Below are 25,311 nucleotides of genomic sequence, written 5' to 3'. Positions count from 1 at the left end.
TAATTCCAAATTGAGCACAAACAAATAAACAACAACTTGTAGCTGTAAATCCGAAGTGAGGAGACATTTAAGAACTCTGGGCATTTGGGCATTGATTTAATATAGAAGAACAAACTCGTTGTTATTTTCTTGTGTCAGGTGAAGCACATGGATTTCCTGCCATTTCCCCGATGGATACAATGAAAATACAGTTTCATCATAATCACATTTAGTAATAACATTTCCAGGTGTTCCAGATGTGAATTTTAAAATGTGATTACTTTTATCAAAATGTGTTTTTATCCCCGTTCCTGTCAAATAGGTCAGACAAAATGCATGTTCGGTTCTTTATGGCAACTTTGACACCAGCATGACATCAACTCTGAGAACTATTCGTGTATATACAGTACATAAGATGTGAGAAAGTAGTTGCGTTACTGATACCTATTTTTGCTGTCACTGTGAATTACTAAACTATATATTAAAAAAATGGCACATAAAGTAGAATTGTTTTGCGTTACTCGTTTGGCCAAAATATGTTTGACAATTACTGTAATTTGGGGACAGAATACATGTTTGTGGAGAACTCCAGGTAATTCCAAATTGAGCACAAACAAATAAACAACAACTTGTAGCTGTAAATCCGAAGTGAGGAGACATTTAAGAACTCTGGGGCATTTGGGCATTGATTTAATATAGAAGACCTATGAGATCTTCAACTGTTCATCAAAAGATCATCAGTATCGAAAGAATTAAAGGGCGTAATGTGAGTTTTGGTTGTTCTGATTTTGTTTTTGTTTATTGTGTGTATATCTTTAAATTGTACATTTTGTATATGTAAAGACAAAGAAGTATTAGTATGGCGCTCTCTGCCAAATGTTTGCTAGAGTAATTGTCCCGATATGTAAGTGAGAATAGTTTGAACCCCTTTTCTGCGTTTCTCGCCCGCAGGGAGCCCGCTCACCTCGGATCACCCAGCGGCAACAGCAGCGGTCTCCATTTTAACTCCGACACCGAGCCAGACCTCACGTGTCCTGGGCTGTCTCTCTCACATGACCCGTGTGTTTGTTCCCGTGATCAGCACTTCCATCTCCGTCTGTGGGACCGAGTAACACTCCTTCTTTAAACACTGATGGATCTGCTTGAACAGGGGCTGGACAACGCAAGGTAACCGGGCAAAATGGCTAACTCGGACCAGCTAGCATAACACGCTAGCCCTTTAGCCGCGTACAGGACGGTAGCTTAGGCCTGACCTAAAGTAGCGTTAGAGCGACTTTAGTGTGAAGCTACACCGGCAGCTGAGCGACACAAGTTGGTGACTTTGTAAGGAACAAAGCGAACTAGTTTTATAAGAGTAAACTAGTGTCCATTAGTGCTAAACATACAACTGAAAACAAATATGCCTGCTAAGTTCATATTAGCTTAGCTTTAAAAGATAAATAAGTGTTGACAGCCGCAGTGTCTACGTGAGCACAGCAGCCAAACTGTGTTTACATTGTAGTATTATGTTTTGTTAAATGTCATCTCGTAAATGTGGTCACTGATGAGCCCCAGGCACAGTTTTGGGTCAATTGTCACAGTTTGGTCTAGAGTTCTGGCTAACTAGCTCGTCGCGTAGTTCTTAAACTTATTTATGCATTTGGTTTACAGCGAAGAAAAGCAAGAAGAAGAGGCTGTCCAGACATCTGACGGTCAGTGTTTCTCACTGCAGGACTACGTGAACAAACATGAAAACAAAAGCGAATGTATATTGGCAATAACAGCAAGTTTAAAATCAATTTAACAACGTTTAACATTCAGCAGCACACATTTAGACTGTAATTGACCAAGACCATGGTGGAGGTGAAGTTTCTGTTTGTTGTTTTCCTTCCCTAACTTTTTCACATCTGGCTTTTCTGACCTCCTTATCTTGTTTAGAAGGAGCAGGAGAAGAGCAGACAGCAGTGACCATAGCCAGCGTCCAGCAGGCTGCAGCGTTTGGGGACCATAACATACAGTATCAGTTCCGCACTGAGGGCGGGCAGGTAAGAGAACAGTGTGGACAGAGCTCATCGCTTTAACCTTTACGGCACAAAATCAAAGTTGTGATATATATGCTGGAGTTGTTCAAAACATCATATTGTGATTATTCTGAAAATCCTTGTGCTTTCAATTTAAGCCAAGATTAAATCTGTAAACGCAAAAGTCACTCTCGTATCACAGTTTTTAAATGTTTATTGAACGACAAATAACTACATCCCCAAATTAAACAAAACACATTTTTTAATTATAAATTCACACCCTTTTTAACAAAGACAATTGTGACAGAAAATGACATCACTTTTGTAATTTGTTATTGGATGTCATTGGTATAAGTTTGATGACGTCACATTGTTATTTTGATGACATCGTAATTGGAAGCCACACAGAATATGGCCGCTCATTCCAGGCACATTTTTTGCAGCCTTTTCTGGAGATTTATTCACCCGGGTCTTTCTCTTCTGCTTTGCATTGCGTAACAGTGACAGCTGTAAAATCCACCCCCTGATATTTCACCCCTTCACCCCAGCCCTACCCATTACTCTTAACACACTCAGCCTCCCCTGGGATGAGTCATTTGGCATTGTATTTTTTAAGTAGTCCTTCTGTAGATGTTTGGCGTTTACTCATCAGGTCAGCAGGCCTTTGAATGGTCCACCACAGCAGTACAGCCCCTCTCTTCCTGTTTGGCTTCAAGCAAGACCAACGTCGTCAAAATTTATGACTGATCGATGAGTGTTTCTAAGCTCGGCTCAGGTCACAGCTCCATCGTTGCAAGCATATGTAGGCCCACATTAATCACTGCTAAACTTTTACAACACTGACCAGAAACTTGCCATCAAGCGAATGTATCCCGTAATTCTTTGTATGGACACACGTGGTAAACATCGTGATTAAGGTTTCTACAAATGAAAACCAGCAGAATCTCAATTCAATGGTAATGTCATTCATGATGTTTTGCTGGGATGGTTATATTCATGGCAACCGTCACACCACAACGTCATTATGGGGGTGCTTAGAGGCCTAGAGGAATGGCGCTCAATACATTCACATGCACACACACCTCTCCAATTATAGTAGGAATAATAATAATAAAATGATAAGATGAATAAGATAGAGGAATAATACGATTTGTCAGTTGTGACATTTCAAACTCCCCTGATTGATTCCTGCACCACAGGCTCTGTCAAGCTCTGAGCGCTTTCACCTCAGAGTGAGAAAACAATCGGTCCTTTCAAGGTCGCATTTCTCTGCCATGTTTCCATGCGTTTCCTCGGGGTGCTTCCATGTTCCAAAGATAAACAGGTCAGGAGAATACCAGAGTGAAACTTGCCTGAAGGTATGACTGTGTGGCTTCTTCTTGATGTAGTCCCGTGACTGACTGGTCACCTGTCACAAGTCTCTCCTTTCTTTCTCTCGTCCCCCTTTTGCTGGGATGTGTTCCAGCTGTGGGCAGCGAGAGATAATGGACGTGATGCAAATTAACTGGGAAAAATTCAAATTCAAATTGGAATATCTCTGTTCTGGTTTGGAACATTTACACTGGATGTAATTAAGTGGACGACCCATGTGACTCATTCAGCGCAAACAGGGCTGGCGTGAGCAAACATGTGATCCGGGTCTGGTCGAGGATTGGCACGGGGTCGCTGTCACATGTCAGTCAGAAGGAGAGTCACATGATGACAGCATACAAATAGTGATTCTTTAGAGCAGACAAGCTGCTTTCCAGGGCTTGTTTTTAAATTGAATCAGGCACATTCTGAGGCGTAAGCATATAGTCAACGCTCTGCTGAGAGGAGCACTCAGGTCAGAGCCCAGACCTGGCTAAGCTGAAGCAGTAGACATGATTAACAAATCCACTAGCAGGGTAAGTTATCGCTCGCGTTCAGCTGACAACGGTGCAACGTATAAACTTGTACGTAATCACAGCTGATGGCTCTGCTTGTTTTTTCCTCCTGTCTCATTTTGCATGTTTCCGTCTCTCTGCCCCCACAGGTGACGTACCGCGTTGTTCAGTTGTCTGATCAGCACCTGGAAGGAAGAGACGATGGGGGAGGAGCGGTGAGCGTGGTCTCTGCCGCCGCTTTCACTGGGGCTCCTCAGGCTGTGGCTCAGGTACCAGAAAACTTCATTTTAATGACGAATGTTGAGCCGCTGGTCATGTTGAACCGCTGCATTTAAAGTGACTGCACACTTCAGAGGGAAGTTGATGAAATGGTGTTGCCCTCTGAAGAGACATCCATCACGTTTCAAATCGAGCTATGCTGTATTTTTACTGCTCCTTAGCATCGAATCTGTGAAATCTTAACAGTGTTATTGATGTTTATATCGTTTAACACCTGCGCTGTAGTCAGTTGCAGTTAGTGTCGTCTAATTGCTTTAGTTTGCTCAACATAGAACCACAGACAGCTGTTTTGAATAATAAAACGTGCCGTGAGCTGGGATAACGCCAAAGCGCCCTGAAAGAAGTAAACACAAGACGTTGTTTAATTATGCAATCTGAAAACAAACCTGTCACGTGACATTGTTGTGTAGCTGCAGTGTGAGGCTGTGGGGACCTTTTTGTCTCCATCCTGCTCTGCACCGCACAGATCAAAGCCAGATGTGGAACTTCCTGCTGGTTTCGAAAATCCACTATTTGCCAGTGTGAGCCATTTCAGTTTGTTTTGAGAATACTGCCTGCTTTGCCGACCTCTCTGTAATCTAACAAGAGCACCGGCGTTGCGTTCCCCTCCCTTCATCCCGGCTGTCAAACAGCTCTGTGTGTTGATTGGAGGTTTAGCAGGGCAGTGAGTTTTGACAGAGGCTGAGGTATGCGTTATTACCTGCTGGGACTGTTCCATTGCTACTTGTTCACACTTTCATCTGCCTCTGTCTGTCTGTCTGTCTGTCTGTCTGTCTGTCACAGGCTGTGATCCAAAACCCGTTCAGTAATGGAGGAAGCCCAGCAGGAGAGGCGGTGGGAGGGGAGACGCGCTTCGCTTATTTCCCCGCCGCCGCAGTGAGCGACGGGACCGTGTCTGTGCAGGCCACCAGCGACCCCACACTCTCACAGGCAGGCGGTGAGCCAGTTCTCACCTTAATTCAGCACCTTTTCCATTAACGAGCAGGAGTGTGTTGAGAGCTGTGATCCGGTCAGAGTCAGCTGACCTCACCACAACTTTGACTGTGTGAAAGGATTTAGCCCATCAGAACTTTCCTTCCAGATTGCTGCGACCGGAGTATGAACGGTGTCACAGTTACACGTTTGTTGAAAAATGATAGTGGAAAGTATTTCGATGCCTCATTCTCTCATTCTTCTCCATGTGCTACCTTGGAATCATTTTCTGTCTCAGGAACATATTTTGCAAACCTGAAATATCTTCTTCATTGTTCTGTCCGAGACATTTTGCCCTGTGATAAAAACAAGCCTCCTCTAACAATTCGGTAACGACAGAAGTCAAATAATTGCTGAGGGCTGAATCAAATTAGCTACGGTGATCATGTTTCCTCATTTGGCATGTCCGCCCACTCTTCACTCTCCCCCTCTCCTCCTCCTCCTACTCTCCCCTGCCATATGGCATTGTTTGGCTGTGTTGATCGTCCTCGCCGCTTTATGATCGCGAGCCAGAGGAAGGTGGTGGACGTCATTGGGTCAGGGCGTCATCAAACGGGGCGTCGGTGTCCCATCAGCGAGATCGGGGCTGGGATAATGTGGAAAGCAGGGTTGCAGCATTTGTGGCTTGATGATACAGAACCGGCATCTGCCAGAGCGGTCTAAACGGATTCTATTGTCCATTAACGCATTCTGCTGTCGTCTTGAGATATCTACCGGCCTATGGAGCTATGGTGCTTTTAAAGTCATGATTGCCGCGTCGTGTAATTTGATGCTTCTTATAGTACCGCATAAGCAAGTGGAAGTGCCGTCAGTACATTTCAGACTTTTTGACAGCTTATAAAATGTGGTGTGGCAAAACTAGAACATCTGCTGCTTTCCCGAGCTTGTGATTTCTGTGATTTCTGTGATTTCTGTGATTTCCGTGATTTCTGTGATTTCTGTGATTTCTGTGCTTTCTGTGCTTTCTGAGCCACTGAGTGCGCCGTCGTGCAGCGCAGGACCGACTCTGCCGCTTGTGGAGGTTTCGTTGGGGGGGGGAGAGCTGTGGGTCGATTGTGTCAGCCGGTCTCGGGGGGCTCCCTTGTGATGCGGTGATGGCCGCAGAAGGAGAAGAGAGGGGAGGACAGTTTTCCCTCACTGTGGGTGGCTGCTAAAATAATAGCCCCGCGCCAGAAATCCTGTCTTTACGTCCAGCCTGAGGCAGTTTGAGCAGGTGGGAAGGACTGAGTGAGCGGCGCACCGTCGGTGGTAAGTGGAGTGCTTCACAAGCTGTCACTTCCTATGAGCTGGACGCGCGAGGCGCTCGCGTGGGGGCCCTGGCAACGAAGCACTTCCTGGCTGGGCTACATGCGAGGATGAGAGACGCTTGACCTTTCCACAGAGGATTATGAAGTGTTACATACGTGATTTGGCAAGGTCAGCGTTCCGCGCCTTCGTGTCCCGTCTGACCCGAGGAACCTTTGTGTGACGGGAGCTTCATTTCTTCTGCTATTATACGCTGTCTGGAATGGCAGTTAATTATACAGCTGGGCCCGGCTGAGCTGACCATCTGGCTGACCTGTAGGAGGAAGATGAGAGGTTTGCCTCCCACAGGCCGTGCAACAGTGCTGAAGGGGAGGCTTCTGCTTGTGTTACAGAACACTGCACGATGTGTGTTTGTATCTGAACGTGGATTGTTCCTGTGTGCGTTTCCTTTACTAAAATTAGTGTATTTTGATTCAATGTCTTGGACGCCCCGTCTCTCTCTATCCTCACCTCACACTCCTCACTCTGTGCTTTCAACAGGTCAGTTTTACGTGATGATGACCCCTCCTGATGTCATCCAGACAGGCGCACAGAGGACCATTGCCCCTCGCACACAGCCCTACCCTGCGTGAGTATCGCCAATATCTGCTCCCTAATAGGAAGGAGGCCATATGCGTATTGCTAAGCAGCGATTTAGGAATACAAACTAACTCTGTGCTCATAAAACACACTAAAGCAAACAGAACCTTTCCTTTTCAAGTTTGTGTAGCTGAATTTGTATTGTTGTTTAAAAGCGGCACAGATGACTGATTAATGTTCAGTGTTATCGTTGTTTAGAGCTTTTCACAGCCGTTCATTTCATTTTATCCATTTATGCAGGTAGTTATTAGTTACTCGCCTCAGACTTACCGCTTTGGGAGTCTTCCTCATCTTCCTCCTGAGTTGGCTGTGAAATGCGTCGTTACAATCAGGGGCCTTCCTGTTCTTAGTTCTCCTCTGTTCTCCTTTTCCTGCTTCTCTTCATGTGTTGTTTATCTCCGAAACGCGCAACATGCATCATTATAATCACGCATGAAAGGGATTCAATTCAGACTCTCTCCGACTGTTAACCACACGCTGGTAATTGCTGTTATTAAAATAAACAGCAGGCTCACCTGAGATAAGACAGACTGACGTGTCATTTTAATTGTATGCTGCCAGCGTCGTTCTGGCCTAGTAAAGGTACTTACTTCTTTTCTAAAGAATACAACACGCAAAGTCTGTTTGGTAGTTTAGGAATGTCGCAGAATGAGGCGAGGTTAGAAGGCCGAGTGCTGCTTATTCGGCCGTTAAATACAAAACACATGAGGTCTTTTCTCAAATTGAGTTGGCCTCCTCCGCTTTCCCCCTCTGCATAGCTTAACCCTGAACCTGTGAAACCGACTGTCTTACATCTGTACACAGACACCAAAGCACTTTTATATTGACTCCCTTTGACTGCTTCTGCGTCGCGAGGGTTTTCAACTCGCACCTGCAGTCACCGCGTTCTCACATTCAGGCTCATTTGTTGTGGGCAGCGGTACGACTTTTAGCGGCTCTGTATTTGGCAGCAGCTCTGCCGTTCTTGATGTTCAAAGCGTACAGCAGGGTGCGTTACAGGCAGGAGGAGAGAACAAGCCGGGTTTGCAGCTTAGATGTGTATTGGTGCGTATTGAAATAGGAAGTGCATTATTTTTTTTTCTCATCTGTCGCTGTTCCTATCTGCAGTTTGTTTGTTTGTTTCTATTTATTTCCACTTACATGAATTATTTATGTCTTTTTGACACAAGGCTCAGACTTGCATAGATGTGTAAACTAATGAACAGTGACATTATCATTGACATGTGAGCAAAATGAATGAACCCTCCCCCTCTCTCTCCCGCCCCCCTCTCCCCCCGCCCCCACCCTGTCTGCCCATTTGCAGAGATGAAAACGAGGCGCTGCAACACGAAGGTTTAAGCTGGTGAGGACAATTTCCACATTTCTCCCACACTCCTTTGCTGCAAAATGAACAAATCAAATCAAATGAGATCAGAGGAAGAGCGCAGAGGCACACAAACCCACGCCCTCATCTCCGCTCCGCTCCCATGAGTCCCAGATGGTTCCCCCCCCCAGCTCTCCGTGTGTGGAAGATGTAACATTTCTTCACTGTTGACCCCAATCCATTGTTGTTAGTTCTGCTTGTGGCAACCTTATTTTCCCATCAGGGCCTAGAAATTAGGTCATTGTTCTCCATCTGAGAAACAAATGGCTTGCTCCTTCTCAGTGTGTCCTCTGGTGTAGATGTTTGGGGTTTTTCATGATTTATAAGCAATATTGGGGCAGATAAGTCAAACTAGCTCCTTAACAGGTCATAAGCAGTTTATGATCAATCAGACTTCAAATTGTGCATTTTAATCCTTTCAAATAATCTACCAAGCCCATTTGAGGTCCTAACAGCTGATTCCTTCCCTCAGTCTGTCCATCTGGCTGACTTATTGAGGTCCTGCTGTGGTGTGAAACTGTGGCAACATTCACAAAATAGCATATATCTGTTTCATACAAACCGTCATTTTCCTCCATCCACACTTGAATTGTTGTGAATGTAACACTTTGAATGCGAGGTCACACTGCTAATCATCCTCTGAAAACAATAACCAAGTCGCATTTGCATCCATAAGTTGTGAAACGGGGGACCAGACTCCTCCGGGTGTGTGTTTGTACGTGCGTACGTAGTTATCCAGATAGTCAGACACATATTTTACACCGCTCAGAGCACCGCCGGGCTGAATGCATTACACAGCTAAAATTCCATTAAGATGTGTCGCGATAGAAGACAGGCCGCTGTTTGGCTCCGGCACAGCATCTCAAAGATATCAGCAGTCAGGTTACGTTGATGGGTCAGAAATTCACTGTCGAATAAAGATGTTACGTCGTAAAGGGACGGAGAAGACAGAAGACCGCCTTTGCTTGACATTGATTAACTTCATGCAAATACTAGATCCTTAGCTGATACCGAAATGCTCTACCGAGTATTTATATAGTATCAAATTAATCATATAAACCTATTCTGCATTCACCTAAATCAGGGAAATTGAAGTATTAATTGCTTATTCTGTCAGACAGGAGCATGGTTGGGATGTTGGCCACCTGTGGCATTGTGTTTTAGGGTGCAGTTTGCCTGTTCATGCCGGTGGTTTGATAAGTCTTCCTGTCACGTCTCAGGGACTTAATTAACACAATACCTAAGGGAGGACACGAAGACAAGAGACAGTTGCGCCATTAGCCTGGATTCAAATAGAGCGCATCTGCTTTTCAACTGCCCGCGTCATTTTTACAACATAATAAAACCGCGCTCCCTGCGGGCCACAAGCTAAAGAAGAGGACATCCAGACCAGCAAGCACAACGGGGCTGGATGGGTTTTGGTATTCCGGTCAGATCAGCCCAGCCAGTGCCCCCCCCCCCCGGGTGTCTGGGCAGCATATGTTGCCTCTTATTGCTGTACATCCTCTGTGATATCTACCAAAGGCAGCGCAGCTTCACAGGCCACCGTTTATAGTAGCACACCGGCAAAAGCCGGTGATTACAAAAGGGATCATTTTAAAAGATAACAGCTAACAGCTAACAAGCGCTTTTAATCGGCACAGGATTAGATGAATGTGAGCCTGTGGATTTGTTTTATTGTGTTGTTGCAAGAGACGGGAATTATTATAATAAGCGTGTTTTTTACTTTCTGTCGTCAGGAAAATGGATGGACCTCGAACGCCGAGAGATGAGAGGAGGAGAGCACAACACAATGAAGGTGGTTAATTACATATGATTGTGGCTTTTGATATAATCAGAGACGGCACAGTGCAGCGCAGTCTGGCACCTAATGGAGCTTTTGTTCTAAGAATACAACGGTATCAAATATACCACCAGCAACACCAACGCCACATTTTAGAATTGACCACTAGAGAGTGCTGTTGAGCTGTCCAAAGTCAGTTTTGCACCTGAAAGGAATAGAAGCAGGGAATTAACCTTTTGTTTTTAAACCAAAATTACCACCAATCACCACATCTAACAGATAGATTCAGGCAATGCTGCTTGCCTCGTAACATTCCTGACACATTACTATTTTATTCCATCAGTTGAGAGGCGGCGACGAGACAAGATCAACAACTGGATAGTCACACTCTCCAAGATCATCCCAGACTGCAACATAGACAGCACCAAGACCGGGGCGGTAAAAGCAGGATCTTTTCTTTGTTCAGCCTTACCGCCTGCCTTGTAATGACTTTTCTGCAGTCGCATATCGGCTATTTAACCACATCTTTGTCCCCCTCAGAGCAAAGGAGGCATCCTGTCCAAAGCTTGCGACTACATCCGTGAGCTGAGGCAAGGCAACCAGCGGCTGCAGGAGAGTCTGAAGGAAGTGGAGAGGATACAAATGGACAATGAGTTGTGCAGGCAGCAGGTATTGCTTCATGTGCAGGAAAATCTTGACTTTTTGCTATAGGTAGCAGATATGACATCGGAAGATTCCAGAACCTCGGTAAAGGGGAAAAGCAGGCGTATGAATGATGATATCGAACTCTTTGAGACGGTTCGCTGTGGCAGATAAATGAATTCCGATTTAATAAGGCAGCCATACTGGGTTGCATATGCGACTGTGAAGATTGGTTCCCCCGCTGAATAGATTAGCTGGCTTTAGAGTGAACACTGGCGCTCTCTCACTCCAGCCTCAGAAGAATGAAACCCACCAAGGCCTTGCACAGCATCTTCATTGCTCCAAAACAAACCCCGTGAGATGTGAATCCGCGTAGCCCAGCCTGTTGTCGCAGCTCGAACAAGGCAAATCAAAGAGTTTCCCCCGCGTACAATGAGACGCGTTACCTGAAATCAGCGCTTTGTGAGACTGGGGGAATAATGTACGCAGAGGTTGTGCGAGAACCAACACCGAGGCTGGATGTGCTCAAAAGCATTGTGAAGACTTGCGAGTCGGAAGCTGCCACATCTCCCCGTTGAATCAGAGGCCTGCGAGGTACTCAGCCATATATATACATCTTATCCTGATGCTCAAAGCCCAATATCCTTTCTTCTGTCTCCCAGTGGAATTGCAGTGAATTTGGGGACCTCCCAAGGGGAAATGTGGCAGAGATGACATTCCTCAAGATCTGATAATCCAGTTGGTTGCGGGCAGGATTGTCTTTGAAGAGGCCTACACACACACTACTCTTAATCCCAAGGATAGCACAGTCCCCCGTACACATTACACACAGCCAGCAATCCGAGTCTTCAAAAGGAAAAGTTTTGGTTGGTAGACTCGGGACTGTATTTATTTGTCAGGGGGGTTAAGATGTTTATAATGAGATTGTTTCCTTCTTTGTTCTTAAGATTGAAGAGCTGAAGAATGAGAATGCTTTGCTCCGGGCACAACTCCAGCAGCACGGCATCGAGATGGTGGGAGAGACACCGCCGCAGTGAAAGAGAGGGAAGGAGCAGGGAGCAGCACTGACACGCAGACGCACAACCTGCACGGCACAGGAGAAGGCGAGACAAAAGGAAACGTAGAAAATTGACTCGTGGAGAATCTCTTTCTTTGAGTGAAGGACTCCTCGGGTTTGCCAGGTCGCGAACCCTTCAGCCGCCCATTGTGGCCGCACTTTGACTGTTCAGGCCATTTTGAGATAAACACCCGTTACAACTTAGTAGAAAGGTGCTCCGGGAATGCCGTCAGGGTGCAGAACGAGCACGAGGTAGGAAAGAGAAGCTCTGCTGTCCTCCTCCCTCATTTCATATTTATGTCAACTCACTTATGGACTACGGTGTTTTTCAGTTGATTTTTTGTTCCCTGTCTATCATTTGACCCATTATTAATTTTGACTTGGTTTGTCTTGTGCTTTTGAATTCTATATTAATATGTTGTTTTTAGCCGCTTTAATTTATTAGTCCGCTTGCTGACAAAAGTCTTGATGGAGACCAGTTACTCTGACATTTTAAGTGAAAAATCATCTAGTCTACATCATGAATCTGCAATTTTTTTTTTTTTTGTCTAGATGACTCGGATAACTTTTTTACCTGTAATTCTGGAGAACAAAGAGCTGTGATGTTCCACATACAGAGGCTCGTGGTGCTAGGTTTGTTTATGCAAATTGAACTTCTCATGTGTTAATACAGATATTATGGGCTTAATGATAACCAATAACTCTTTAGCTTTCACGCTGGCCTGTTGTCGTCATAATTCCTGTGTGCAATCATAAAGCTTGATTGGAAAGAATGAGGTATGTCATCCAAATGTACTTTGTAAAAATCCAGTGGAAAGCTGTAAAGCACAATTGAAAGGTGTGAGTGTGGCTCCTGTAGAAGAAGCCCAGTGCTGTGGAGTGGACTGAAGAGGAGTGCAGTGTAAGCCCCTACCTAAACATAGGTACTGTGGCTTTCCATGCTATATCCGGCATATTTGTGACTTGCCAGCATCTCAATATGTGAACAATGTTTCACATTTCATTTGAAGGCGTTTGCTCTATTTTGGGCATGCAACACTTCAGATGGAGCTCACATGTGAGGGGGGGGGGGGTAGCCCCCCCGGAGAGCACTACTCAAAGACTCACTATGGAGAAGGAGCACACAGAAAGCGTGCATTGTGTGTTTGTTATTCAGGCAGAACTCATTCCCCAGGTTTAAAACTAACACTTGGAATGTGAGAAAGTTGAAAATTTTCTCACATATTTCTTCACCCACTCAGGCAAACAATAAGTCAGCTGTAATTGGTGATACAAATGGAAAAAGGACAATATTAACATTGTTGATGGAGTTTGGAGTCATATTTACATAATCTATTGTTGCTCTGCTTTGGGCAGTGTGAGTGAATTTGGAAGAGAGATTTGGAGTCTCATATTGGAGCACAATTTGTTCTATCAACAGCTCAGACTCTAGCAAAGTCAAACCAACAGCAGACCCCTGGCAAAGGTCATGCAGATTATCACATCTGAATCTCTCAGTCTGTGTGCGGCTCTGCTTCTCCTGCTAGATCCAAACCTGATATGGATCGTGCAAGTGTCTGATCTATTAAGAGGTTTCCAGCCAAAGGTGAGTAGATGTTTTTCGGTAGAATTGAATGAGAGGAGAGCAGAGAATGTGAATGTGAAGTCCGGAACAATGCTTAGGAAGATGGACATTCATAAATGAGGTCATCCCTGGCTAATTCTTGTTTTTTTTCTTGTTTTTCTTTTCTCTCTCGCATTTCTTTTTTGAAATGTCAACGACAAATGATCAGCCTCTTTCTCTCTGTAGCAGCCTCACTGTTCTCAGGTTAGATTGTCAGACGACGTTTTGTACGTAAAATGATGGAAAAATAAACAATTTCACACGCTAATAAACCTGATTGACTTTGTTGGTGGTCATTGTTTCTCATCAAATGTTGAATATCTCTAACATATATGTATGTACCAATGCTGTATGCTATTGGTCATGAAGTCCTTTGACTGACCGTGTTTACACCTGGCCTTAACATGTGACCTCATCATCTAGAGGTGTAAACGGGGCCAATAAGTGAGAGGCTGAGGAGGGCACCTTGGGTGGGAACAGCAATGGTGGATCAAAGACCCATCTGAGCCTGCAATCAGATGGAGTTTGACACCTGAAGTCTCATCTTAAAGCCCTGGGATTCAGAGCAACATCCACATTGGATCAACATTGACATTTATAAAGTTACTTAAAAACTATCCATTTGTTTTCATAACTTTTCCTATTTAGATTTAGAAACACACAACGTAAGCTTGAGAGGGGTTAAAGAAAGCTGAAGATGAAGGCGGACAGCTAAGGTAAGTGTTTCGAATTGTTAAGTGTGGCATCATCTGCATACAGGATTAGTTGTGAAAACGATGCTTGTGTATGCAGAGATCAGACTGTTCTGGCTCCCCAGAGTCTCACTCCAGCGTCTCTTGGCTCGTCAGCTGCCATTCAATGTCAGCTGGGCAGACAGGCGTCTCTGTGTCCCCTGCTCTGTTTGAAGTGGCTGATCTCTGATCCCGCGTATCTGATTGCGACATACAGTACATCCTCCCTCTGACTGTGTTTGTCTCATTCACCCTAAACTTGTAAAAGCTCTATACACATCCACAAAGCATCCAAATTAAGTCGGTTTGAAATTAATTGTTGTACTCTGAACGCTTACTGCCTGTGCGTGTACAACCACAAACTGTTGTTGCAGATAATTCACTTGAACCCTCTGGTCTCTAGAGACATCATTTCAGATTGTGTCTATCTGACAACTGACATTTCTGCAAACAGCAAATGAGGACAGAAATGCCGAGCTGCTGTTGTTTCCAGGCTTGTTTGTTGTTTACAGGGTAGAGTGTGAAGGATTCGATCAAAACATGGATCGCGTCACCATCCGCTGTGGAAAAATCTCATGTCATTTGTTTTTATTCTAGTGAAGCAATCTCCCCACATTTGTTTCCCCAAAACATCTGAAACAAATTGATTTGTACTTGAAACAGATAGATTTGTGTCTGGAGGGAAAAAAAAGTAAAAATTGGAGATTTTTGCTCTGTATTTTGCTGACAGACATCATCTTTTTCTTTTTTTTTTACAGAGGAAGCAGTTTTCCACTGTGGACATTTTACAGCTGTGACATTTATCCCAGTTTTATTCACAAATTACACATTTTATGCACAGAGCAGAATTTTGTTTTTGGAAATACCAGACAAAGAACTGACAAATGTGACCTCAAGGCAGGATATGTTGACATATTTCTCCCTGTTCTGATGTAAAAATGCAGCACGCTATTAACTACAGACTTCAGAGGGTTTGTTATTGTCGTTGTTGTTTGTTATTGTTACCTGAAAGTATCTCAGTTTTAAGCACTTTGAAATACTTAACACTGGTCACTGTTTAGCAACCTGCTGTATACTTGCTCTATACTTCATTTATGTGAATTCATTGTGTGTTATGTGCAGCCACTTCCACCAGCTTACATGGTTGAGTGATTTTTATAGATGTCACGTTGAAGGCCAACACATGCTGTGAGAGAGCCACCGTTTCATTTCCTGCAGGTTTGTCTTAGTTTTTGTGCTTTTGGAGCTGCAGAGGTACACAGCCAGGAGCTCATATCTGAGTCACTGCCTCGCTCTGCTTGGCGGGTATTTGTGGAAAATGGCTTGATACAGGTTCCCATTCCGTCAGACACAAAATAGTCTTTATACCTGTGCACCAGACTGTCCATCATCTGTCTTTCACCCACAAATACACAGCACCACCAAGTCACCCTCAAGTGGGTCTCACAGTTTGTGATGAAATCAACTGTGAAATTCCATATTCGGATATGATGAAAGATATAAGAATATATATATAAGTTTGCCTTGAGCGTTGTGGACACGCAGTCTTTTCAGTTCTTTTGCAACATGAAGATGAACTAGGTATACCAATGGAATTTCCGATAATATATTTGTATATTTGTTGCTCAAACTGGGAAGTTCCTCACCCTGAGTCACCCCCCTACAAGCAACGGGGCTCCACACTGCCCTCTGAGTCACAGAAGAGACATTGTACTTGGAAGACAAACATGCCTCTGGAATATACAGATGGAGGCCATGACACCGTATAATCCACTACTGTTACTAACACATACCATGATACTGAATTTCTCATCCGTGTTGATTTCTCGATAGCTTCATGTTGAAAAATACATTTACTCAAACGTGGTGCTCAGATCTCTGAGTATATTGTTTTTGTGCTACACTATTGTTTCACATTTTCCACGGTTCACGCCATTATATTCATCATCTCACTTGAGTTGATTGTCTTTGTAGTTTTAAGAGGGAAAAACACTGGAATTCTGTGAAAATCATTATCTCCAGTTCTGTGTTAATGATTTTGTATACGGACGCTGGTTGAACACATGCCACAGGCGAGGGGGTTGACAGCGGAATCGCATCCTTAATCAATGAGTTGGGTGAGTTAACCAATCGGGACCACGCAAGAGAAAGTATCTCTTTATATTTGCATTTTTCACTTTGCATCGTCAGGTATATCTTCTGTCAACAGGAACAAGACCACAAGACAACAGGTTTACCTACAAAACAACGTCGAGCTCTATGATATCCTGAAACACAACTCTAAGCCTTTTAACGAGAGGCGGTTAAAGCACTGATATATAATCTGTTCTTTATTGAGTATTGAGCTTTTTATTGTGCATCTAAAGCAGGTTGGGTTGGGGCCATTTTTGCTTTGTCAGCTCAAGTGTCTCAAGATGATGGTTCAAAGATGCAAGTAAAGCAACAAAATGGTGGGAAATTATGCAAACTGTCGACAGGAATACCCTTTTAGAGGGATTGAGAGGCAAAGTACAAACACAATAACTCCAATTATGGTGGGATGCTGTTATTCATACAGATGAGGCATAGAAATCTAACCTGCAGGTCTTTGGATTGTGGGAGAAAACCCACAATACGCATAGCGTCAAATCATAGTCGGGGAAGATGAACTGCCATATTTGTCCCTGATGGGTATCAAACCTAAAATCAAATGTTCACCAGGCAGCCACTGTAATCTTTAACCACGGTAAACACATTTGATTTTCTTAGCAGATGTCACTGTGCCATTTAAAGCAGGCAGGCGACGGAGAGGTGGAGGGAGGAGAAATGTGGGCTGATGATGAAACAGAAACAGACGAGGGCAATGTCCTAGACGAGGGGAGAGGGGTAACGTGGCGCCTGCTGAGGTGAATCCGTCCGCCGGGCTGGTGCCGAGCTTTGTTTGGCCAGAAGATTCCTGCTGATACCCGCCAGAGACAGGCTGGGAAAAACACGGAAAATATGGGAAACTCAGTCCTGTGTTCACATACGGCTACTCCCTCCCCTTCTTGTCACCTCTGTCTCAATGTTCTTTGTTGTCTTTGCCTGGACCATGTGATTAACAGGAATACATGCGTACAGATATGGTAATGCTCCTCCATCCATTCATGCTTGTATTTGTTGACAGTGACTTTGCGGTCACCCAAAGCAAGCACACAGGCTGGCGGGGTTATCGGTGAACGAGACAGACTGACGCAGGCCTCCTACCACATGTGTCTTTCACTAATTGAGTACGGAACAGGCAATTTGGAAACACTTTGACAGCATAATGAATACAGAAACCCCCCACCCCCCTCCCCCCGGCCCCTCCCTACGATTTTTATCAATCTGCACGTTTATCAGTTTATTCCAGAATTCTCCCTTTTTTTGTTGTTTCCCTTTTTCAGCTTTATTGATTTTGTTCTTTATTCACAGCCGCGTCTTGTTTTTAGAACCGTTCTCTTACTCTGACAGGTTAATTAATCTGAAGGTGTTTATTGCCTCCTGGGGCTTGAGGGAATAAATAATGTGATGTAATCCTCAGGATCTCAGAGTAAAGGGTTTTATCTTTGCCGCTAACAAATTGGATTGCTATTATTACTATTATCATTATTGTTACATGTTTTTATTATACTGTCATTGGAAATACATCAAACCTCAGACTAAAATGTGTATAAATGACACGAGCAACAACAATATATGTCAGTCATCTATTGTGCATGTTAGGCCTTTGGATTTTATAAGAATGATGCACAGAAGTAGAGAGATTTCAAAGGAGTGTTGTGAGATCTTGGCATTATCCATCACAATATGTAAAATTGTGATGGATAATGGGAACAATTTGTGACAAAAGTAAAACACATTGAGCAATGAAACTGCTGGTCAGATAGAATGAACTTCATCCGATTAGATTATATTCACCTATAACTAATGCATATTGAAACTGCCTGAGCTCTCATGTAGCAGTTTTTAATCCTGGATTCTATTCTGCTGCTCTCAAAGGGATTTAATTTGGTTCAACCACAGGTTCGTATGAATTATGCAAAAATGGAAAGAGTTGAAAGTGAGGGGCTAATTATTCCATTTGAGGGGTTGTAATTACATCCTTTAAACTGAAAAATGGATATTGCAAAGTGATTCCCTCTCCTTGGTGAAGGATATCCTATGTTGAAAAAACGTGCAGCTCAGTGAGCCAAGCAGCTCACCCTCATGCTGGCTTTCAATGGGAATTAGCCCAATTCCTTTTCTCTACATTTTGCTGTATAAATGTTGCCAGCAGCTTTAGCACTGCACTCATACATATACTCAACCATACTGTACAACCTCTCCAGTCTTAAGTCTCCAGCAGCAACCTGTCCATGTGTGGAATTGTGTGTTCTGTCTGCGTAAAATAATTTAATCAAAACGTTTATGGTTGACTTGACAGTGTGGAACAGGAGCCCACAATCAAAAATACATCAGAGAAAGTCCCCACACGGGAACAGGACGGCGATTATGAGGAACAGGGAGGTCAAAACTTCCCGGCAGGAGTTAGGTAACCGCTGCCTGAGCGATGAGGCAACACGGGCCTGGGCGCATATAAATACTTGAGCGCTGCATACTCAACCGTCAGACTGAGGAAGCAGGAGAAAGAGCTGACAAGGGTCACGGAGGAGAGAGCCCAAGAAATCCAGTTGCACAGGCAATCACCATCCATCACCGGAGCTGAAGAATCAATTGAAGATATTGTGGTGCTCCTCTGCGGCTTGACACCCATGAGAAACAGACCTATCCACTCTAATCTTCAAAGGATTTAATAACTAAACCGTTTAAACCCCCGCCTGCCCCCCCACCCCCCTCCTCAATATGAAGGCATTCAGCATTGCAGTTGCAGTGACACTCGTGCTCGCCTTTGTTTGCATCCTGCAGAGCTCTGCTGTCCCATACGCTGGGGTAAGAACCTGACTTCATTTGCTTACTGGCTACAAATGCTTCTTCAGGACTTGATCCCTAAATGCGGCCCTTTTTTCTCTACAGGTGCAGGAGCCGGAGGAGGCAGAGAGCAACGACACTCCAGTTGCAACACATCAAGAGGCGTCAATGGAGCCGTGGAAGGTATGTGCCATAAAGCCAATTACCACGAGCAAATTCAGATCCAAGTGTGTGTGTTGACGGTGGACTGACTGAGTGTCTTTTTGTCTTCCACACAGTCGGCAGGTCCCGTCAGGCAGAAGCGTTACAGTCACCTCTCTCTGTGCATCTGGTGCTGCAACTGCTGCCCGGGCAACAAGGGCTGTGGATTCTGCTGCAGATTCTGAGGTTTCCTGTGACGACCGATTGATATTAATTTATTACCTCCTAAAAGCTTTCTGAGATCTTTTCCTGGAGCTTCTACTGTGTTTCCTGTTATGTACTCTGTTTTTAAACGGTTTGATTCTACTGCAACAAGGAAAAAATGTAATAAGAGAAAAACACATATAAGTGGTATTTTTGTATTATTTTTTAGGTTTGTAACTTTCATCCTTTAAGTAAATAAATCTGTTTCTAAAAATAATACAAACGTGACTTCTTTGGTGGTTTCTTTATCTGCATTTAGTGCGTCAAGTCAATACTTTTTGATAAACAAACACTGAGCACTGGACTCAACTGTGTGATGTTTTTGTTTTATTAATGAGAACTTTATTGAACTCCAGCCCGGTATAGAGAAATATATTACATTACGACATTACATTACGATCATTTGGCAGACGCTTTTATCCAAAGCGACTTACATTACATTACCACCCTTCGCAGAGGGGGGAGCAATTGAGGGTTCGGTGCCTTGCTCAGGGGCACCTCGGCAGGGACTCGAACTAGCAACCCTCCGGTTCTTAAGCGGAAGCGCTACCCACTCGACTACTGCCTCCCATATATATATGGATAGAGAACACCAGCAAGCCCTGAATAATTCATATTTAGGCTGGATATGTTTGGTTGTATACATGACGTGTGTAAATACAGGATACAGTATACAGGAATTAAGATAATGTGGCGATTGTGTGACTTTTAATGGCATTTTATTAGATTTGTTCATGCTGTCGTTCACAGAAATGTAACCCGGGTATCACATTTAAGTTTAAGGCCTCAGCTGGATCACTGCTTCACACTTAGGAGATCCTGGAATCGTATCTGTCTGGAGGCCTTCCTCCCCTCAGATGGATCCGATTCCTACCACAGCCCCAAGAGAGTTCAGTTTAGATTAGTAAATGGTAAAATATATAATGAATTAATCAATGTAAATATAACTTGAATATATAGTGAAGGGGTCTCCAACCCACTGTGTAGCTCTGTGACCCCCCTCCCTCCGAAATCATGCAGGTTTTCTATCCTGCAATGCAATTAATTGCTTTCACCTGAATCCCAGCTTCCTGAGAGCAACCTGGGATATCAGGTGAAAGCAATTAATTGCACTGTGAGATGGAAAACCTGCTGGAAGCTCACGCCGGCTGGGTTAGAGGCTTCTGATACGGTGCAGCGTTTTTAATTAGGAATAGTCCTAATGTACATGTAAATATTAGCTTTGCTGCTCATCATGGCCGACAGATCAGAAAGATGAAGCCTGTTGGACTCGGCTTGTCTTTGAATCAGTGCTCATCAAAGGTTCTGTTTTATTTGGTATTATTAGACACAATAATAGAATTTCCATAAATATCCAATAGTGTGACCCTCAGGAGACGCGTGGGTACTCTTACTGCAGTTTGAGACACGCTGCTTTTGACACACGGACATTTGCTTCTTTAAACACTGGAGGTGCGGGAACGGGAGGTGTTTCTGCAGAAAAACGCTCTGGTCACAGGAAATGATTCATTTAATGTTTCTGTCAGGAGCAGCAGTTTGTTTGGGCTGAATTAGAGGAAGTGCTGGGTTGGCAGCAGAGGTAATTTTGCAGCGTGGCCTCAGAAGCTTCTGCTGTACTGCAGAAACATTAAGAGCCTCAGGATGTCGGCACAGAAGGTGAGTAGCGCAGATTGATTGTTATTTTCAACGGACTCTTCTATCAACATGATCAAACGGAGAGCAAAAGGACATGAAATGATAAGCAAAGTGTTACTGCTTTACCTTATGAGAATAATAGGGGAAAGTAGTTAAAGTGATCGTCCTTAGTTTTGCATTTTTTTTCATGATTTATTGCCATTTATGTTTACAATACAATCTCTCTTCTGACCAGCAAAAACATACATGCTGCCACCTACTGGGCTGGAGCTGCCGTTGCAACACTTCTGTCTCTCTCCACTGAAAGTCAAAGTAAAAAATAAAAAAATCAGTCGACTGACCCAATGCTGTGGAAAAATAATAAAAGTATTATCACTTTGAAACACTCTGCAGATTCTCTGTCAACATGTGTGTCTCTGCTCAGTTGGCCACTCACCGCACCTGCTGATGGTGAGAAGAATCGGTTAACGTACAGACGCGGCCGTCGCTATTTCACCTCAGCCAGCTTAAAGTCTGCCAACGAGCCAGAGCCAATCGCTGCTAAAGCCAGAGAAAAAGAAGTCAGATTGGGTTTGAGGCACAAACACCACAGGACACAAAGACTCAATTCGCTCCCCGTGTTATCAGTTTCAAATGATTTCATTCATAGTCTCGGGTCAGATTCAGCAGTGAGGTCACACTGAAGGTTGCTGACATGACGATCGGAGAGGAAACTATCAAATAACTATAGGTGAAAGCATCCTGTGCGTTATGTTGTGTTCCTGTCACGGCTTTATGTTCAATAACTGCTGCTCAAAATCTGCACAGCACAACTTTTAATTTCATTTTTATGTGAAAAGTGTGAACAGATGATTTTTCAATAGTTTGATGAAGCGAAAATCTTTTGAAATAGTGTTTTCATTGTAACTAGAACTGCCATCATTAGAGCATTTTAATCTTTGTAATGAAAAAGCGTTAAGTTTTCACCAAAATGAATTTGATTCTCACTAGAAATCCATCACCTTGTATCATCTTTATCACTTTAAAACTAATGAGGTAGTAAAGAACAAGGAGCAATTTAGAAGCTTTCTGCTGTAAAGAGCAAACTCTTCTCATTATAACATGAAAAGTTTAAAGCAGTGTTGCCATATATTGTTATAGCCGAGCATTTAACTAAACTCATCAACTCTCTTACTTAAATACCATAATGGGAAATGTACTTCAGTGTAAAAAGTCATTGTGACGTAAACGCTCCCTGCGTGTCTCGTCTTCACTGGCTCGTGCAAAAAATTAACAACTCTAATTTTTTGAATCCAATTCAACAAATGTCATTGCCTGAACTTGACTCATCCCCCTAAGAAACAGACAAAAACATGCAAATGAGGCTGAAAACAGAATCTTTTTGGCTCAGTTAATAAATCTTGGCTTGAACGATGAGCCTCCAAAAAGGAATCAATTTGTCCGAATGCCGCAAACCGAAGCGATTGCAAATATTTGAATTATTGTTGCGGTGAGAGAAGCCATATTCAGATCCAGTGTGAGCTGTGGTGGAGCGAATTAACATAGTAAGACTGCATGCAAGGATATTGTAATATTACTGATAATATGGATGCACATACAACATACGTGTCCTTGGCATATAGGTCAGCAAAACACAATACTCATGTCATTAGATCACCCATATGAATATACATAATAGTGATACTGTACTTAACTTATTTAACCTAATTGTAATCATACAATATAGTTATATAGTACTCAGTGTGTTCAGCTGCTCTGAAAGCTTCATTTTTGAGTCAGTTACTAGTACTACACACAGCCTTTTTCACTCAGTGTGCACAACAAGGTAGAGTAAAAGTGCATCACCATTGCAAAGGCTCCAAAACAAACAGGAAAATGAAAACAACACCTCGGAACTCTGTGGCATCTGTCCTCTTTAATAATGAATCATAAACTCCTTCCCTCGTCGAGTGAGTGTGCGAGTTTAAACACCTGAATCTGGATCACACAAGAGAATTGTAAGAAAGTGTCAAGTGAAAAGCATATTCATTATTCATCATTGTAGTAGAAATTAGTGTTGTTATTCTCTGAGAAAAACGGTAAACCAAAACAAAAATATCAAACTGCCAAATCATTTCAGGGAGGAAATCAACAAGCACTTCATTTGTGCTAAACTGTGACCAGCTTGGCACTTCAAGAAGGACCAGACCTGCCAGATGCAGATTAGGTGGGCGGGGGGCTGCTAGGGAAGGGGAAGATGCACACACACACACACACACACACACACACACACACACACACACACACACACACACACACACACACACACACACTGATGCACAAACCCACAGAAAAAATTCAGCGTCAGTTTTGACAAGCGTTCATTTGATTTTGTGTTAATACCAGCAAAGTAATGTTGTCACTTGGTGAAAGCGGCGGATGAGACGCCTGAACTGAAATATTTAAACGCTTTTAGATTTCAGTCTCATTATTTGTGTGCCTGTCTATCTGCCAGCACATCATTAGGAACAGTTTGAATAACCGTTGGTGTTCAAAGAGGTAATGTGCGAGGTCTCTTTGTGTGATAAATACTCACTGCTGTGATGTGAAACATGCCGCTCCCCCTGTGACGGAGGATTCTTTGCAGGAGCAACTGTAAAAGCTTCATTAATAATAATCACTGTTTATCACTTGGAAATAGAGAACGGCAGAATAGATGTTTATGGAAATCTCTCCTGTTAAATGAGCGGTCAGAACAGGAAATAATGGAGGGAAATAATCCATGTTTCATGACTTTTTCAAATTCCTGTTTCTGCTGGAAAAATATGAAATAAAAGATGAGGTTTCGCCAAAATAGGCCTTTTCATGTCAGTCACCTCATAGCAGGACCTGGGTTTGAATCCCATGCTGGCCCTGGTCCCTTTTAGTGGAGGTTGTTAGCTCTGCCCATATCTGTACGGATTTCCTCCAGGTGCTATGCCTTAGCCCTTGATCAAGGCATTAGGCTGCAGACCTGGAGTTGGTCCCTGGGCTAATGCAGTCTGCCAGCTGCTCCTGATACTTAGGAAGGATCAATGGCAGAAGATGAATATCCCCACAGGGATCAGTAAAGTAAACTTTGAGCAACAGTAACTTAGACAGGAGTTATTTCAATCTTAATCAAGTGGCTGCTGATAAACAACTTAAATACCTATAATCGTCAATCCTGATCATCGTGACCCACAGCACAATATTAAGCGACAGGGAAAAGAAAATTGAATAAATCCTGAAAGAGCTCAGTCCAAGTCTACATCTGCGTAATGAAGTGTTGAGTAAAGCATCGGTGTTGAGTAAAGCATATGGGCCCCACAGTCTAATGCTGCAGAAGAGAAAAGAGTCATCAAAACAAAATCAACATTGTTGAGGGAAAATCCGACTTCAATAAGAATTTTTAATGACACAACAACAATGAACGCCGTCGGCACCACAGGCACAATCGTCCCTGTGTTGTCTCATCCTTGATGGCTTAGTGGTTCCACTCCAGGCGAGTTTGTTTATTGGATTTCATTCAAATTAACTTACCTCATTGAGTGTGATAATGTGTGTGGCATAGGAGGCAGGAGTGAATAGTCCCTATTGAGGGCATTTCATAGTCTCACGCAGCAGGTTAAAGGAATCAGGACCCAGATTCAGACACTTGACTGTGTCCTAGTTTTATTGGAGGAGCGAGTCAGTATTCCTGCTGTAGACCCTTTGGTGGACCTGCCATTGGGTCCACAGCCGGAATACTGTCTCAGTACACACACAAGCAGCCAATAACATGATGGTGGCTTCAATCGACTTATCTCTGACACTACGCCAAAATGGAATGCAGCCTGCATATTAGATGATACCTGTGTCTGATGACATTGTCAGTACCTCTTGGAAATGTAGAGTCCATCAGTAGCTTACTGAAAGTGAAGCAAATATACTGACATATTTTTGACTGAGTTTAAATGTGTCATATTTGCAGCGTGAATCCATCACAGCCATTTGTAAACCCTGTTAGAATAATTCATATCTGGATTGCGAGTTGGGTCATGGAGTGAGATTCAGCACACGGGGTTAAACTGTCACTGTCCTACATCAGCGTCCCAGTTTCCCAAAAGTATCACGATGCTAAAATGATCTACAGCAAAAGATTCCTAATTCCAAATAATGTCACTTTAGGTTTAAAAGCATTCAAGGACATGAGAGGAATCAGGCAA

The 25,311-nt window shown here is 43.5% G+C and overlaps 2 protein-coding genes across 3 annotated transcripts; both read left to right on the top strand.

The window, feature by feature from the left end:
* Positions 1-929: 929 nt before the first annotated feature.
* usf2l (upstream transcription factor 2, c-fos interacting-like) lies at positions 930-13,704 on the top strand. Of its 2 annotated transcripts, XM_076148457.1 has the most exons (11): positions 930-1,146; positions 1,630-1,670; positions 1,897-2,003; positions 3,994-4,113; positions 4,907-5,060; positions 6,881-6,968; positions 8,283-8,321; positions 10,082-10,140; positions 10,469-10,563; positions 10,666-10,794; positions 11,715-13,704. In XM_076148457.1, the coding sequence occupies exons 1-11, from the start codon at positions 1,112-1,114 to the stop codon at positions 11,802-11,804; spliced, it is 957 nt and encodes a 318-aa protein (XP_076004572.1). In that variant the 5' UTR covers positions 930-1,111; the 3' UTR covers positions 11,805-13,704. The 2 variants fall into 2 exon arrangements, with proteins under 2 accessions (XP_076004572.1, XP_076004573.1); XM_076148458.1 differs by lacking the exons at positions 930-1,146; positions 1,630-1,670; positions 1,897-2,003 and adding an exon at positions 3,510-3,865.
* Positions 13,705-18,751: 5,047 nt separating this feature from the next.
* Positions 18,752-19,694, top strand: hamp (hepcidin antimicrobial peptide). The gene is made up of 3 exons (XM_076148580.1): positions 18,752-19,087; positions 19,172-19,249; positions 19,345-19,694. The coding sequence occupies exons 1-3, from the start codon at positions 19,001-19,003 to the stop codon at positions 19,450-19,452; spliced, it is 273 nt and encodes a 90-aa protein (XP_076004695.1). The 5' UTR covers positions 18,752-19,000; the 3' UTR covers positions 19,453-19,694.
* The last annotated feature ends 5,617 nt before the right edge of the window (positions 19,695-25,311 follow it).

Source organism: Genypterus blacodes, unplaced genomic scaffold (genome assembly GCF_046128005.1).
Source record: "Genypterus blacodes isolate CSIRO-AG114 ecotype Tasmania unplaced genomic scaffold, CSIRO-AGI_Gbla_v1 ptg000040l_1, whole genome shotgun sequence".
NCBI lineage: Eukaryota > Metazoa > Chordata > Actinopteri > Ophidiiformes > Ophidiidae > Genypterus > Genypterus blacodes.
The sequence above is the reverse complement of the archived record's forward strand: the minus strand, read 5'-3'. Positions and strand labels throughout refer to the sequence as shown.